The sequence below is a fragment of the Neodothiora populina genome (assembly GCF_041146345.1).
Source record: "Neodothiora populina strain CPC 39397 chromosome Unknown canker_contig_7, whole genome shotgun sequence".
Classification (NCBI taxonomy): Eukaryota; Fungi; Ascomycota; class Dothideomycetes; order Dothideales; family Dothioraceae; genus Neodothiora; species Neodothiora populina.
Window position 1 is genome coordinate 115,004 of NW_027191415.1, and position 16,944 is coordinate 131,947.

Here is a 16,944-nt window from a genome sequence, read left to right on the forward strand (position 1 = left end):
GTATCAGTACTTGTATCTGAACTCCTTGTTCAGCCTGTCTGTAACATCGGAGAACTCAATGTCCGCCTTATGCTCCATATGCGTCTCTTCCATAAGTCTGTCCCTTCTCTTATTCTCCCACATGTAATAAACGCGAAGAACTGCTGTCAGCATGATTGCAACTGCACAAGTGACTACTATCGTAATTTTGGCAGGAATGTAGTCAGGAGCGTCCTCGGGACGAAAGGTAAGAGGTCCTATTATGTTACCGAGGCAGAAGGACATTAGAAGAATCGCATTCATTGTCACTATTTAGTATAGTCAGTGGCATGTTGCTTCAGTCACTTTGGTTCAACCGTACCTTTCTTAGTGTGTCCTGCGTAGTTAGCACCAACCCAGCTGTAAAGCAAAGGCAAGCTTGCACCAATGCAATTGGTCAGATAGTTTCCGATCAATCTGCCTGGCTTGTTGTCCGCGCTGAGGAAGGCCATGAGGCAACCACCAATCACGCCCGGGATCAGTAGCGTAATAACATTCAGCCCACGCTGGTTGAAGCGTCCGGCGAGATACGTTGCTATCAATATGGAAACAATCGAGACTCCTCCAGCGGGGATCTGCAGCAGGGCAGTCTGCTTGCTATCATAACCAAAAGCTTTGATTGTGATGGCTTGAAATGACGAGATAGCACCATTCGGTACGCTCGACGAAATCGTGATCAGACTGAGCAGCCACGTCTGAGGATCAAGGAAGCACTCAACGACTTGAGCAGGTTTGAAGTTTTTGTTCTCAATACCAGTCTGATTCTCACGAAGGCGCTCGACAGCCCAGATCTTTTCGTCATGAGTGAGCCTGCTCTGCATCGGATTGTTGGGCAGAAACAACAGACAGGTGCTACCGATGCAAACAGTCAAGAGACCAACGACGAGGAAGAGGATCTGCCAGCTGTAGAGCGCTGCAGAATGCACATGCTGGAAGGCGTAGGAGAGCAGACTGCCTATCACCACACCAGTGCCGGTCCCGAGATACCATATACCTACTCGGAGAGGCTGCTCATGCTTTCGGTACCACATGGTGGTGATCAGATTCAGAGTCGGCGCGACAGCAGACTCGAAGACACCGAGTAGTACACGTGTGGTGATCAGCCCGCCATAATTATGACAGGCAGCCGTCACAGCAACAACGGCACCCCAGCAAGTGACCATGACTCCCAGGTATTTCGCGGTCGGGAATCGTTGCATGCCGTATCCATGGGGAAACTCGAAGACCAGATAGGAAACATAGAAGATCCACGCCAGGTTTGAGAAGTCTCCCTTCGTGATGTTTGCATCATCGTAAAGACCCATGACTGCAGCATAGTTGATCAATGTCTTGTCGAGATACTGTGCCCAGTAGCAAAGCCACATCAGTGGCATGATCATCCAATCAATCTTGCGCACAAGTCGCTTCTCATCCTCAGGGGTCATTTCTCCCGCACTGGACTCGTGGCGTAAGAAGTCAAGCGCTGCATCAGCATCACGCACATCCCTTACTTCTCCTATCTCATAGTCTGGGGTGACCTTCGTAGGTGAATAGTCCAAGGCCTTTTCTTTATCTGGGTAGTGTTCCGCCATGATGGAAAATAGCCTCAAGGATGTATTTTCAGACCTCGGAGATTTGAGGCGAGTATCGCAGAAAAGGGTGATCAAATATCGACAAAAGGAACATGGAAGAGACGCACGTGAAGCACCTACCTTGCCTGACTACATATATCTCGTTGAGAAGGCGGTTCCTATGATCATACAAACCTAGCACTAGCTTACAGTGTTCAACTATAACAGCATGCCTATCATATCAGATTGTGTGACTCGATAAGGTCGCCCTATCAGCAACATTGCCTGGTCGCTACTCCGACAGGTGGTGATGTTGATCATAATGATTGAATGCCCGCGGGTCATTTGAACAAGGATGGAGTGAGACGTCGCTCTGTGGCCGGCGGCCAGCTACTAGATAGGGAAGGTCGGGATCACGGACTTTAGGTCGGGTACCTCCGAGGCCAAAGTGAGATGTAAGCGTCACAACAACCATTCATCTTGCCAGCATCGGCATCAACACTTGGAACAATTTTACATGACGTTCGATTGATACAGTAGTGTATATACTATCAGTGCCGCCTATTAGTGTATGTCTTTCAAGGTGGCTGAAATAACAGTGGCCTTGTTGAAAGCCGCTGTTGTCGCCAACAATGATAAGGTAAAGAAAGCGATTATGTTGTACAAAGAACGCGATGATCTCGCGACTTCTGACATACAGAAGGATGTAGGTTTGATGGGAACTCCTGGCTGATGATCGGAATGATCTTCTTTCCCTATAGCCTAGGATGAAGCCATCAAGTGCTTGCCGTAAAGTGGTTGGCTTGCATTGTTCTCTGCACCAATGCTCTTTCACATACGGCCTCAATTGCAGCAAGGTCCGGCGCTTCCTTCCCTGCAATAGTGTTCATGCACAACCCAGCTTGGATGATTTGCCATACATCGTTGTACTTGGCCTCGAGATACGCTTCAACCCGGCTGACTTCTCCTGGAGGGACATTAGGACCGAAGATTGGTGGAGGTCTGCTTCCGCTTCCCTGCCTGCCAAGTTCCATATCGAGGGACTGCGGAGCAATGGCTGGCAAACGCAAATGCGATATATCTGGCCATCGAAGAGGCAGTGCTGGGGATCTGATGAACAGCTCCGGCGATTGAGGATGATACATTTCTGGTGATCCGATGGACAACTCTGGCGATCGAAGGGGTGATGCATTTGGCGCACGGAAAGACATCTCTGGTGATTCGAGAGTCGATTCTGGCGATGACTGTTGCAAAGCCTCGATCGTATCCTCTGAGCCTGGGCTTGGGTTACTGTGATGCTCACAATCTTCTTCTTCTTTCTCTTCATCCTTTTCTTCCTCCTCTTCCTCTTCTTCCTCTTCCTCTTTCTCGTCCTCTGCCTCTGTCTCCGTGTCTTCCTCATCTTCTTCAGTCTCCGATGACTCATTGAAGGTCTGTGGACGAGCGGTAACCCTAACAGCTCCGTTGGCGGAAGCTCTAGCGGCAAGAGCACACGCGCGGTGGTTTCCCTGCTTGCGAAGTGCCTGCATCCGAAGTCGCAAGGCTTGGTTGGAACGTCCGAGCTGATTGGAGGCCATTTCGTACCCGGTCGGAGTTGATTTGCCACCAGCTCGCACTCTCATCTGAACGGTCTCGAGACAGGTCAGGAGGATGTCAACCTGTTGAACGTCAGCAATTGTCAATGGGCTACGACAGCCACCGTCCGCCTATATCGAGTGAGGTGTTCAGATGTCAACAGACATGCGCTGTTGACAGCGCTTGCACTCTCTCATGATCGGAGATAGAAGAGATAACTCACCTCAGAGTCGTTCCAACTGCGGCCGCCATGACTGGCACCTACCAGTGTTGGGGCTCCACGCATGGTCGGTTCTGCGATGTTGGACTGGTTGTACAGAAAGACTGTAGGTCTCGTGCTGGAGTTGTTCGATGATGGTTTTGATGAAGATCTGTAGGACATACAGAGAAGAGTCGCTGTCAACTTATATGTGCTTCAGATTCCAATACGCTCCTGGCTGCAGTTTGTTGCACTGCCTGAGTTGGCAATGCTTAAGCTTGTTGCAGTCCTACTTGTCTAATGGACCACACGCGATCAGCAGTACTTCGATCGTGGACGCAACAAGCTTCACTCACAGGGGCAGGACGACGTTGTCGGTTTTGAACACGAAACGACAATAAGAGGTCCGAAGAGACTTTTACGGATCATCAACAGTCGTGTATGCGATGTTCAGGTTGCTTGGTCTGTTCAGCATGAGCTTCCTCTTGAAGAGGGATTCCAAACAAACCCCCAAGTGGAAGCCACATTGGCGCTAGCACTTCTGTTGTCACTTATTCTACTCGTCGCTTGTCCACCGAGCGTATGGTCCGAATATGGCCACAGACGGCACAAACGCTAGCCTGACGATACTGTCTGGTGGACTTATGAGACTTCACATGGGGGAAAGGACATACATCGATTCAAGCTATTGCCGCATACAGTTATCTGTGTACGCACTTTTACACAGGAATAAAGTCATCGTGTTACTGATTAAGAAATACATACTAGAGTTCATGTCGCATTGCCCCGAACGCCTCACAACCAATGAGCCAAAAACCTTTACAGCTTATCGAACTGTCTGTTCCCAAACAAGTACATAGGCGGGTGAACAAGCACACGCAGAGCTCTTCGATGTTCTGGTCAAGCCGAAACTCCGATGTCCAACAGCCGAAAATCCACGAATTGAGAAAGGGTAGTCCCAGTAATGAAGCTAATAGAAACCCTTGATTAAAAGCATGCCGGGCCAACTCCAAGCAACTCTTTCGTCGTGCCCCCCTGGCAAGACGAGCCTCCACTTAGGTTCGCTGCCACAAAGAGCTGGCTCACTGATGGACCCCAGATCGTACGACGAGCGTGATCGATGATGGGACCGCTGCATCGCGTCTTAGGGGATTGTCTGGATCAGACGCAAAGCGCGAGACCAAAGCGTGATCGTAGCTACGACTGCGACCCAGATTTTCTAGGGTGATAATCCCCATGTGCTCGTCGGCCGAGTCGCTTCGAGCTCTCAAGTAGACGCTGCTATCTCTGCGATAGCGACGGCGTTCTCCTTCTTCAGAAGCTCTGGTGGGACTAGCCAGATTGCGAGTTTCGTACATTGAATCACGTCTTGCGACGGGGTAAATGAAGGGAAGCCTCGGTGGTGGTGGTGGAGATGAAGATAGCTGCATGAGGCTATCAGCTGCATCACTTGTCCTTTGATCGCGCTCGGCCTCTCTAGGAAAGTGTATGGCCGGCTATAGGACATTAGTCACTATACGGATCCGAAGCCATCGATTCGGACTCACTTCGACATCGAGCTGTTGACCAACATTTTGCTGTTGGGGCTTCGGAGAACTTGAGCTTTGGGGAGCAATGGTCAATGGAGAAGGACTCCGACGAGCAGCCCTAGCGCTTTCGTAGAGATCCAAAAAGTTTTGAAGCTTTCCATACTTCTTGCCGGTATTCATACAATGAAGACGGACAGCCTGATTGGTGCGCCCCAAATGTCTACGAATCACTTCATGCGACAAACTTGGGATGGATGTGCGAGCACGGCACATATAAGCAGTCTGTTCACAGTCAGTACCTCTTCTTCGCATACAAATTGACGATAGGAAAGTTACCTCTTCATCGCGCCATGGATCGTTCCCGTTCTCGGGCGGTGGGCCGCTATGAACAATAGTGCCTCTTTTACGTCTGGTTCCCTGAGGGTCGGCACGTGCTCCGGAGTTGTTGCGCTTCTTGGGTGGCATGACTAACAACTCTCAGATCTGCAAATGTTCTGGCTTGGATAAGTGTATCCTCTGAATGTAATGAGATGGTGAAGGGACGAGAACAACGCTTATCTTATAGCTTTCTAGAGACTGCTAGAAGAGAAAGGGAGGTTCAAAGGCTAGAAGGTTTGCACGTCGAGCGCTTGGTGGATGAGCCGGTAGATGGGCAAGAACACTCGACGACACTGTTAGAGGCACTACGGTAGGTATCAAAGTTTATTATTGTGCCCAAGGTCTTCTGCTGTGACGCAAGGCCGCGGGGCGGCGGGACAACGAAGAATTGCTCATGGATGATATCCCTTACTACACTTGTGGTAAGCAGTTACTGCATAGTGCGGCAGATCACCAGAGTAAGTGTACTACATTGGAGCAAGCAGCATCCACTTAGTCTCAGCTTGTCCCGCATGAGAACACTCCACGATTCTACAAGGCTCAAAGTGAAACAGTACGAGGACTGAGACCTGTTACGGATCACGCATCCAACCTAAAATACCAGAATAGCGAAATGGAGTGAGGGGGAGGGGTCGAACCTGAACGTGAAATTGGTAGTGCAAGGTAAAGTGACTGGACGGCCAAGCATATTCGTACATCTTTTATACCTTACCCTCCTTGGACTGACTTGATGATCTCATGGAGTTACTGACATCGAGGAGATGCATCACGACTTTCTGTATGTCCACAACCAATCCTGGAAATTTGCAGAGTATTGCACGACCAAGAGCTTTGCAGCTGTATGGAAGGGCAAGCATATGAAGCAGTCCAACATGATAGTTACATCATTGCGTTAATAAGGTGTGTTTTTCCTTCCCTGCATCACATAAATCGGCACTTAAAACTGGCTAGCCATAGCTAGCCCCGGGAGGGTCCGCATATGGACAGGTTATTGTAGTTCGTCGGTTGGTAATGATTTGCCCGCTTCGTCCTGCCCACCTTGTCAGTTTTGACAGCAATCATCACCACCAGCTCGATGAACTTGGAGTTGTGCTCCACTTAAGGTTGCGGCCGACCAAAACTTTTCAGCGTCAAACTTTCACATTCCAGGCATTCAACGTTCATCCCGATAGTTTCAACAACGACTGCCCAAGCTCCCGTCACACGTCCACATTTCTGTTACATATTGCTTTCGAAATGCGAAGCAAATGGCGCATAGGTAGCTGTACTGACCACAAAAGTCGCCGTCCTACGCTACAGACAAAAGGTCACGGTCAAATCTTGGGCGATATACGCAGACTCAGGTTTTGCTCCACCAAAGGAGTACAAGCAAAAGACCGCTACTGGTTTTGACAGAGCAGTAGAGCTATTGGTCCAGTCCCAACCCCACTGTGAACCAGCAGTTTGCGACCGCAGTAGCACAGGCAGCATCGATGACCGGTCAGCATCTCTACTCCTCCTAAGCTAAGCAAGAAGTTGAAGTTACTTTGTGCGATCATCATGGACAATGCGCAATCAGTCACTGCATATTCGCATTTGCGAGGATGGTGCTGTAACATCCTTATTGGTCGGTATACTTGCCTCCTGTCTCACCGACATCGTGGGAGCAGCAGACTAGTTGAGGAATTCTTTTTCCACCCGCGGAAGGATTGTGTCTCGGACCTCCTCTCGACTTCATACCAAAATGAGAAGCGATATTTGAAGCAGATGATGGTGGTGACGATGTTATCTTGCTGCTCTGGACATCTTAGGAAAGCTACCACGTCGGAGACTTTCGACCAGTCTCCAAGGAGGCGAACCACCTGGTGTAGTGATGGCTGTAGCGACTCTCTCCATCGTAGATTCCAAGATAGATCGGCCTCTGAGATATGATTGATTCATCTGAGCCCTGTTCTCCCTGTTCCAGGACAGCGAGTGCAATGTGCTCACTGTTTGACTAGCCTCGTATCATTACTCGCAGGCTATCTTCAAGTACTCTCGAGTAGTTCCTTCGATCTGAAATGTAAGAGAAACCGAGGCTTAGTGTCTAGGTATTCTGGGACGAGCGACTTCGCAATTTTGAATTGTCAACGCGCAAAGGACCTCTTAAGTATCAGAGTACATCTGAAGCCTATGCGGCAAGTATGTAAAATCGCATTGAGAACAGCACCTACATCGCGCTTCAGTAGTTCCTTTCGCTGCGTGCAAAGTGCTTCTCCTCGCTTAGCCATTATATGCGCCATGTGGCGTGCCTTGACCAACACCTTGTTGTACGGAAATGCGCTATGGTATAACGACCATTCTGTTAGGTTGACCTACTCCATACTTTGTATACCTAAAAAGATCCGATGATACATTCTGCGATGATATGATGTAGGCCACCTCTTGGAGTACCCGCATGATATGAGTGCGCCCAAATTCCGCCTGCCCAGGAAGTTTACCCCGGAAGCCATGAACATCAGAACCACTACACTATTTTACTCGCCGCACGGGGTCCATGTGTTCTTATACATGCGAGTATCTACGAACATTATGCTCGTTTATAATGTTCACGTGAAGTTCGAGCAATCAAACGTAGAAGGTGGCAAGAAGCGATACTCAAAGATCCAGACCTTCTGTCGTACAACTGAATTCATGCATGATTGCAGTTGCGTGGGCGGTCTCATGGGAAACACATGCTGAACGAGTACGCAAGTATAGGCGAAACGCCTCTTTGAGAGATTTTTCCTATGGTATGTATGGTCGAATACAGGGAAACTCCTTTCTACAGTTCCACTTCCCCCACCTAATCAATACTGCAGTGGTAACATTACATAGGCTATATTCCGATACAGCAGAAGAACGATCGCTCAGAGTTCTTGAAGCTCATGACACTGCATCCACAATTCTTGACCAAATGCCTCAGGGCTGCCGCTCTCTATTCAAGCCAACTCTCACAGCCATCAGACCGGTCTAAAGAACCGAGGGTGCCTGCCAATATGATCGTGGCAGCCCAGGATCTATGCCAACGCAGATTCGTAATCTCATCCGCGGCGCATTTCTCGATACCTAACAATGACAAGCCTTGATGCCTGATGACCATCTTCGAATATTCAGGTATCTGCTATAAGTTTATCTGGATAGGAAATGTACTTTTCTCCGTACAAATTTCGTACCAATCTAGTGTCATCAAGCATCCACAATAAGCATGAGGGGGTGTGCTGCTCCTTTATGGCCAGCCAGTACCGGATATGCATCAGTCATGGTATTGTTGTTTTTTCCCCTGCTGATGGCATGCCCATCATATGGACAGCCATCATCAAAAGCATTCAACGTAATGCTTGCAAACATCTAAGTCTAAGCCCCGTACGATTGAGCTTCAAAGGGGTGAGGTCAAATTGGCGACAACATGATTGGTTCTATCCGAAGCGTCACTTTCCCAATTGGGCTCACTCGAGCACAGGGCAACTTCCCCTCAAAAATATACTTCTGACGTTGGTTCCGCTTCTCTAGTTGCGCCCTACGTACCGTACCATACCACACTTTTATCTGCTCTGTTGACAGCGGTCCTGCATTCAAGCGTTGGAGCTTGTCAAGTCCCGCCGGATCTCAAAAATATGGTTTCAGTCTCTCCGCAGCTCACCATATGCAGGTCGAATGTCACGAATGAGTCAATTTTCATTCGTAGGATGACAAGCATCTTATTCGACCTCAGTCATAGAATTTGGTATGCCCGTCCCCGCCCATGATGTGAGTATGATCTCAAAGGAAGGGGTTTGTATTTTTCAATGTGTCATAATGATGCGCGAGTACTTTATGATCGAGGCGGTGTTGCCTTCGAGCAAGATTGACAAAACGCAACGGTAATCCCTATCGTTATCCACACCTGCGAGAGATATCAGCCAGAGAACCTTGCTTCACATAGTTCTCATCTTCCTTCCACGCATCATACCCCGCTTTGAAGTGAAGGCAGGAAACAGTGGTGCGGTGCTGTTCTTGATAGGTGCCCTCAGTCAACCATCCCCTCGAACCGTGTAGCCTAGCCCAGCGATCCAGCAGTATGGGTTGAGGCCAAGTCGAGACGCGCATGCTTCCCTTTTCCTCAGTTGTCTCACTGCGCCCGTCTGGTTCAAATTACGTCTGTGTCTGCGCCCCTATCTGTACCCCTCGCCGCATACATGCGGGAGTCATCACACTACCGATAAGGTATCTATCTTACCCTGAGCTTACTGTATTAAGACAATGTACTCTGATTCGGCGGGAGATATTTCCTTTTTCCTTCTTTTTTCTTTTTCTTTTCACCGCAGACTCAGAACTTCAGCTCGCGCTTGGAACACTCCCTAGACGCATCCACTTCCATCACTGACTGTGCTGTGTAATCGTACGCTCTGAACCCACAGGGATGACAACACTTCACTATCAACTTGCTCTTCTCACCGCGAGAGACATATCTCCACGACTTTCTTTCTCAGTCATGATTTATTGGCTATGAGACGCTTGAGGTCAATGGGGCCATACAAAATGGCGAGCAAGTTGAGTTTGTCGTCATATTTCTTTCGCAGGAAGACTCGTACGAGTTCTCTGTCAGAAGAAGACAGACCATGATGCTGGATTTTATTGTTGAGCAAATATGGATTGTTGCTTCTCGATTCGTGTTCTCGTGAGTTGCTTTTTGAAAACTTCATCTCACTCACATTTTCCTTGTCGATCCACTCCGTAGAAATGAGACAGACGGAGTATGTAACCACTTAGCACAGAGCGTAAGGAACACATCCTTGCTCTCTTCTACCAATCATAACAGACTTCGACTCTGCTTCCTCCTCTTCTCCATCTTCACCATCTCAGCAGAACCCTTGAAAGCAAGCACGCAGCAAATATCTGTGTTATTTCTGATTTGGAGTATTAGGTAGTAGATATGTACAACATGAACAGCTCGAAGAACAAAGGAAAATATATGTATCTAAAGATGAGCGCTGGAGAACCTTTTATCATCGGGCCCGCGGAGGGGTCCCCAAAGTGGGTATAAATCGTTGGACGAAGGATGCCAGAGAGATTACCCTCCCGGAATCGGAATAAGTAGAGAAAGGAAAAGGAAAGACATGAGCCGCCCATTGAACCACCGCCACCACCGCTACCACCATACGCGTCTTTTTGTTTGCAGCAACAACATATGAATATTCTCAACTCTTCCCTCATCTTGCCCAGAAGATGATAGATCGACCTCATTGTCCACTCGAATCCTCAAATTTCGCACCGCTCGTGTTGTCAATTCGCTGCTGCTGATGCTGAGGCTGATGCTGCCGCTGTTGCTGTTGCTGTTGCTGTTGCTGTTGCTTGTCCCCATGATCCACAGCCAGATGATGATGTTGATGATGTTGACCAGTCTCGAAGTCCTCATATGGACGATCCTCTTCTTCGTCGAAATCGTACCCCTCCCCTGTCGCCCCCAATGGATCTGGAGCATCTCGTTGATGAAGATTCCCACGCCCGTCGTCATTGGGATCCAAGTTTAGTTCGTCGGCTTTGGCTTGACACGCCGTGGCTGAGAATCCGTTGCCTACTTTGCTGGATATGATGCGCCAGCGATCGTTGTTGTAGTCGTGAATTGCTGTTTGTAGTCTCTGGATCTGTGGTTGCGGGAAAGACCGTCGTGTCAGTGATGGGTTCGAGTCAATTACTATGGATGAACAACACTTGTTCGCGGATCATGTATGTTGGTGGAGGATTTTGTGCTCTATCTTTGTTTTTCGGAGGGGCATATACGAATGTTGGGCATGAGTATGGTCTCGGGCAACCCATAAGAGATGCTGTGTTGGGACAAGCCAGGTCTGAGCATCTTGTGGTTCACAAAGTCTGGCCAACCTTCGCGTATGGAAGAGAATTGGAAATACGGATGCGAAATCAAGAGGAGCATGAGAGACAATAGATTTGAGAGAATCTCCACGTGAAACCATATCTTGAGCATGTTCTTGGCCAAGACATCGGACGTGTCAAGATTGTTATGATGCGGAATCCAGTCTTGATTCCGACCTTCTGCCCTGACCTCGTGGCAGCACAGCCTCTCGCGCAAGACTTAATGCATTGGCAGAGTTCAATGCTGTTCTGAACAGCAAGTGGCAGTGCCAAAGCAAGCCCAGGAGAACAAGAAGAAAATCGCGTGGGAGCGGGACGATGGCGAAACTTCGAAAGGAAGGGCAGAAAAAATCCGAGCGTATGATTATAAAGGAACAGAAAACAACTCACCATCTCATCAGACCAAGCTGTAGTCTTCGCCTTCAACTTGGTGCAATACCTCACTTGCAATGTACCCGAACTCCGGCCAGGAAAGAAGTCTGCGATTTGTTTCCAGGTAAGATCTTTTGTTTCCTTGAGCTCCACAAGTAAAGCATCTTCTTCGCGCGTGAATTTGAGTTTGGGTCCTTTCGGTCGAGGAGCGGGAGATGGCATGCCTTCCTGTCCTACCATTGATGGAGGACCAATCTCGCGATTCGTAGGGGAGGAAACATTGCCGTCGCGACTTTGCTGCTGTGAGGGGAGCCTGTGATGATGATGGTGCTGTTGTACATCGTGGGTCGTCCGAGAATGGCTTTCGCGACTGGGCAGATGCGGGTGCTGTTGTGGGGATAGTCTGGATCGCTGAGATCGGGGGGAACGGCTTTGAGAGGGCGAACGATGTCCAGGAAGCATGGAGGCAGCGGGCACTGGTTGCGGGTGTAGTGTACGGTTTGATATGTCCGAGGATGTTTGGTACCCAATGTTGTCAGGATGCCCTGCAACAACTCGATATGCTGGATAATCTGCAAAATCGTCCTCCATTCGACTCCTCTTCCTGGAGGGCGTCACCGCTGGCGCAAAGACTACCGGCATCTGCGATATACCAAATTGTGGAGAAAGATTCTGTTGGTTGAGATACTGATGAGGACTCAAGTGCTGGGTAGGCATGGTGAATGAAGTGCCTACTCCATGGATATCCCGATGGACCGGATTCCCAGTACTGGACTGCTGCGATTGCGCGCCGAGGTTGTACCCATGCGGCGAAGTTGCAAGATATGAAGCCTGCTGTTGCGGGTAGCCTGCAGAAACGAGCAGCTGGTGATAGCCAACATTCTGCGCCTGCTCCTGACCTTCCACATCCTGCGTGGGAAGGTCATATCCTAGGCCAAACCCGGTCTCGTATGGTCCTGCCAGGGTTGCAGATGAGCATAAGCGCTGTTGCCGATGAGGGAGCAAGTAGCTGGGATCAGAGAGGGGGGTATCTTCTCGGTGGCGTATGGCCTCCAGGATTGCCGGCACTGAGGATGCTTTTGAAGTCCAGAAACCCAGACCGTGAATTCTCGAGGATGCTTCGTACGAATTGATGCGAATATCAATGAAACAAGAAGGCTGATTGCTCCGGCGAATGGCAACTGTTAAAGGTGATAGTTCCACCGGACAGTGAGACAGAACTGGTCAGATGTAACACCAAATGATCGAAGATGATTTCTATACTTGGTCTCGCAGTATTCAGGTAAAGAGGGCCGGGTATGATCTTGTGCCACAATACATGAGCATCTTGCCACCAGTCAAATACGCAATGTAGATCAATTCTCGAAAGAGGCTTTGACGTCAAGAGAAAGAATGTCGAACAGGAGGGTGTATAATATGTATTTGAGGGCTAACGCGCCCTCTGCAGAGATCCACCCATTCAGGTTCGTAGTGTTTGACGTAAACAGATACCAAAGCTGGCCGCTCGCTTATATTGACATATGTAACGGTGTACATGGAACATGGAGCAGAGGTCGAGTGCCGACTGGGTCGTCTTTCTTCACGCTGTTTCGAGATTGCGTGCAAAAGAGGGCGGGCGCATTGGGCAAATGGAGATACAGAGAGGTGCCTCGCAACGGGACTATCAGGAGGTAGCCATGCTCAGCCCGGACGGATCTGCACAATCATGCGGCTCGGCTAGTCCGGCGAAGGGCCATGCCGTATGATTCGAGAACCTGTTGTGATCAAGTTCCAGGATCGTGTGGAGAAGCTTAAAGGGAACAAACGTGGAATGTGGCTCAGCTCTTTTTTCTTGTGATTGCTTTTGAATGCTGTTGCAAAAATAGAAATTTGCAGGAACCTGTGCTGTAACAATGACAATGTAACTTGAATGACCAACCATGGCAAAGATGATGATCGGTCACCATATGCAAGACCAGACTTGACATTTCTCTTCTGATTCGAGGTGTCAGTGAACCGCAGCAGGTACCGGATCTGCCCGCTGGGCGTGTGCCAACAGTATCGTGAGGCAGAGAGGCTATATCTGACGCTCCTAGTCTATAAAAGCCCCGCGCGGGAGCCTTGGTGGTTCAAGCCCCATCGAATGGGTGTTTGACAGCAGGATAGCAGCTGCCGACGCTACATATGCGAATGTCTTCCATCGCAAGCAGAAAATGGAATCCAGAGGCACAGAGTTCTCTTTGCAGTGTGATAGGGAATCAGAGCCTAGCTGCGCCTCACCGATCTTGCATGAGGATGAACAAATTGGAAGGTGTCGGAAGGCTTCAGGGACCATACACCACAGGTACAGATGGCTTACCTGAGGAGGGGTCCATGCGGTAGCAGAGCCGCATGTTTCAAAGCGTAGACCAGGGAGGGCCCCACTGAATTGGAACATTTCTCTCTACCTCTAACAAGGACACTACTTTACCTGACGTTGGCATCGAAACATACCTATCTTAGAATCGTATACCTCGAATCGGAGCATGCCACGTTCACTATATCTCTGTTTTCGGATAGATGAACTCTTCGTGATTTCCATCATGGCGGATCCACGGAGATGGTCTAATCGTCTCATCTTCGGCGTACCAGAGCGTGACGGGCCTACGGCGGTCTGTAGATACTTGAGGTGCAGCGAGTTCCTTTTTCGATCATCCTGGTCCGACAGTCCTTCGTAAGCCGGCAGATTGATGTTTAGGTAAGGTTCAATTGTTGTCATTCGGTAGTTGAACATTATCAGCTTCGTCTGATTGTATCTTTTGGTGGATTATATTGCGTTAAGTCTCAACCATGTTTCATCAGCCCTCTTAGCTCAGTTGGTAGAGCGCGGCACTAGTATCCTAAATACGCAATGCCGAGGTCGCCAGTTCGACTCTGTCAGAGGGCATCCATGTTTTGTTTTGCGAGTCTATTGTGTGAACTTGTAGGAAGACCTCAAGTCTGCTGCCTTGCTCACGATTTGTAAAATCCCATCTCAGTACGTGCTCGGAAAACAATATTTCTTGACAGGTTGATGCTTCGCCTCAGTGATACTTACCACTAGTGTGGATAAGGTATCTAACGGTACCTCGGATCGGACATCAAGTGGAACCAAGGCATTTTATCACAGTGAACAATGAATTACTTGTGAACGGGTAACTTGATATACATTACTCATGTTTTTGTATTCGACTTTCTCTAAGCATAGTAAGGTATGTGTCAATCTGGTTTAGGTACTATGATACAGACTAAGGTTTCGAGCGAAAGGAGAGTATAGGCTAATCACAACGGATGTGCGGAAATCATTACCAACGCCGTTTGTAAAATGCAGCGCTCCCGTTTACGTGAAAGCGTCAATATGGTAGAAAGGTATTTCGGCTCTGGTTATCGCAGACGAAACCTCCTTACTTCCTCCTGTTCTGCTGCATGGCAAGAATTTGGACCATGCGGACAAAGATGTTGATAAAGTCAAGCTCGAGGCGGATAGCCTCGTTGACAGGATCCCTTCTCATCAGACCTCGCTCGCTCATTCTGGCGTGTTGGAGGATCTTCTGAATGTCGTATAGAGTGAAGCCACCGAAGACGGCAAGACCTCCGTACAGCCAGATGTTCTCGGTGAACATCAGTGCACGACCAGCAGTTGCGGGCAGGACCATGGGTGCAAGTCCAGAAAGCGCAACGATGGCAACACCAGCCAGGAGGGGACCACCGAGGTAAAGATACTTCTCCTGCTTGGCGGTGGCACCAACAAAAGCGATGGAGCCCATCATGCCGAGAGTGTAAAGACCAGCGCGGGCAAGGATCTGAGGAGCGAAGAACATCATGGGCGAAAGAAGAGCGGCCTGGGTCAAGTTGAAAGCAGTCCAGAGAGCATATTTGGCAACGTAGCTATTCGAAGTAAGTCACTAGTTTTCACTCAGACACCAACACCTGCTCGGGCCCAAAGGGACAATCGGATACTTACTTCTGAGGAGGGCAAGCATAGGTACCGTACATGGTACCGATGCTACCAACGAGACCAATACCGAGAACGAGCCAGGGGTTTGCGGCCATAAGTCTGTAGCTCCATCCGTTCATGTGCAGAGCCCTTGCGGCAATACCGATGATACCAACGCCAAGGCCAGTGTGCAAGAAGGTTTCATTAAGGTATGATCTCTCGAATGGTGGCATTCCACCGTCTTCACGGGTTTCGCGGTTGAACATGAAGTTGATGGCGACGAGGGTTCCACCGAAGATGGCGCCACCATAAATGAGACGCTGGGTGAGGTTGCCACCCTGAGCGACCGGGTTGAATCCAGCCTGCTGTTGGTAGCCACGACGGAGAGTTTGCTGGAAAGTGTTGCGAGACGAAGAGAGGCCCATCTTAATAGTGTTGCCAGTCGCTGGCTTGAAGAAGCTCTTGAAGGCATTTTGCTTTGCAGGTGCCTGGTGGAAGTTTCGGACCACGGTCGAGGAGATCTGAGGCGAAGCTGCTTGCTTGAGAGCTGAAGTGACGGCAAAAGGTCGCCGTAGCATGAACGCCATGCTTGCGGTTATGGCTGTTTTCTTGATGAGAGTGTGCTTTTCTCCTAGATGGATTTTGTTGGATTTTTGTCACGATGGCAATCGTTCAGGTCTAGGTGGTGTGTGAAAAGGACTGGTATAGAAGTTCGCACCTTCCAAAAGATGACCACGACAAGAAGCGCGGATGCCTTTGGAATGAGATCACTTGCCAAGACTTTCTTTCGGTATCTGCTTACCTTTACTCCGAGCTTTCGAGACCTTTCTCCAAGTGCCACCCACTATCTCCGAGTAGCTAAGCTACTTTTGGCAATCGAGGTCAAAGCACCTCCGCCTTCCGAGGCACCTGTACAGTCCTCCGTACTGTACCACGAGGTACTCGAGTTCAAGGTGCTGTAAGTGCTGTAGTTCATGCCAGGTCTTTGAAGATCGGCTTGAATGGCCTGACGAAATTCTTCCATTATCCGTCACTAAATCCCTATCTGTATCTGACCTATAGCACACCAAAAGCCACCAACTTCTCAGCATCTACAGCTGGTTGCGGCACCCAGCGCTTACGTGTAAGGTAGCCTCTATCTCCGCCGTTCGATCAGATCGGACGGAGTGGACTCGCCCGTTCACCTTACCTCACTGTATAATGTAGACGTCACTCTTAAACGTTCCAGGTTGCCTGTGTATAGCGTTCCCGTTCATCCATGTATCGTTCTGCCCCTGCTCTAGCCTGGTACAAGCACAGTATTTGGTGCTGCAGAACTTTACCTTATCTTCTATGGTTGTCTTGAGCATCCAACGCTGCAACTTTTTCTTTCTTCAATCCTAACCTTTACTTAATCTGACCAGCCCCCGGTAGCAGTCCTATCACTTCTTAGCTATTTCTTCACCTCGTACCTGAGATCACAGACACTCATTATTTCGTACCCATTCACACCCGTGTGTGAATAATCAGTGTGTTGCTGTATCACATCTTCTTGCACCG

The 16,944-nt window shown here is 49.2% G+C and overlaps 3 protein-coding genes across 3 annotated transcripts; all 3 read right to left on the reverse strand.

Moving 5' to 3' along the window:
- Positions 1 to 3: 3 nt before the first annotated feature.
- AAFC00_006133 (uncharacterized protein) lies at positions 4 to 1,589 on the reverse strand (the record flags this gene model as incomplete). Its single annotated transcript, XM_069346039.1, has 2 exons — positions 4 to 287; positions 341 to 1,589. 2 exons carry the CDS (start codon positions 1,587 to 1,589, stop codon positions 4 to 6), a joined length of 1,533 nt encoding a protein of 510 aa, XP_069197248.1.
- Positions 1,590 to 10,468: 8,879 nt separating this feature from the next.
- On the reverse strand, positions 10,469 to 12,188 carry AAFC00_006134 (uncharacterized protein; the record flags this gene model as incomplete). The annotated part of the gene is made up of 2 exons (XM_069348302.1): positions 10,469 to 10,873; positions 11,490 to 12,188. The coding sequence occupies 2 exons, from the start codon at positions 12,186 to 12,188 to the stop codon at positions 10,469 to 10,471; spliced, it is 1,104 nt and encodes a 367-aa protein (XP_069197249.1).
- A 2,684-nt stretch (positions 12,189 to 14,872) lies between these two features.
- On the reverse strand, positions 14,873 to 15,992 carry AAFC00_006135 (uncharacterized protein; the record flags this gene model as incomplete). The annotated part of the gene is made up of 2 exons (XM_069346040.1): positions 14,873 to 15,356; positions 15,433 to 15,992. The coding sequence occupies 2 exons, from the start codon at positions 15,990 to 15,992 to the stop codon at positions 14,873 to 14,875; spliced, it is 1,044 nt and encodes a 347-aa protein (XP_069197250.1).
- Between the last annotated feature and the right edge of the window lie 952 nt (positions 15,993 to 16,944).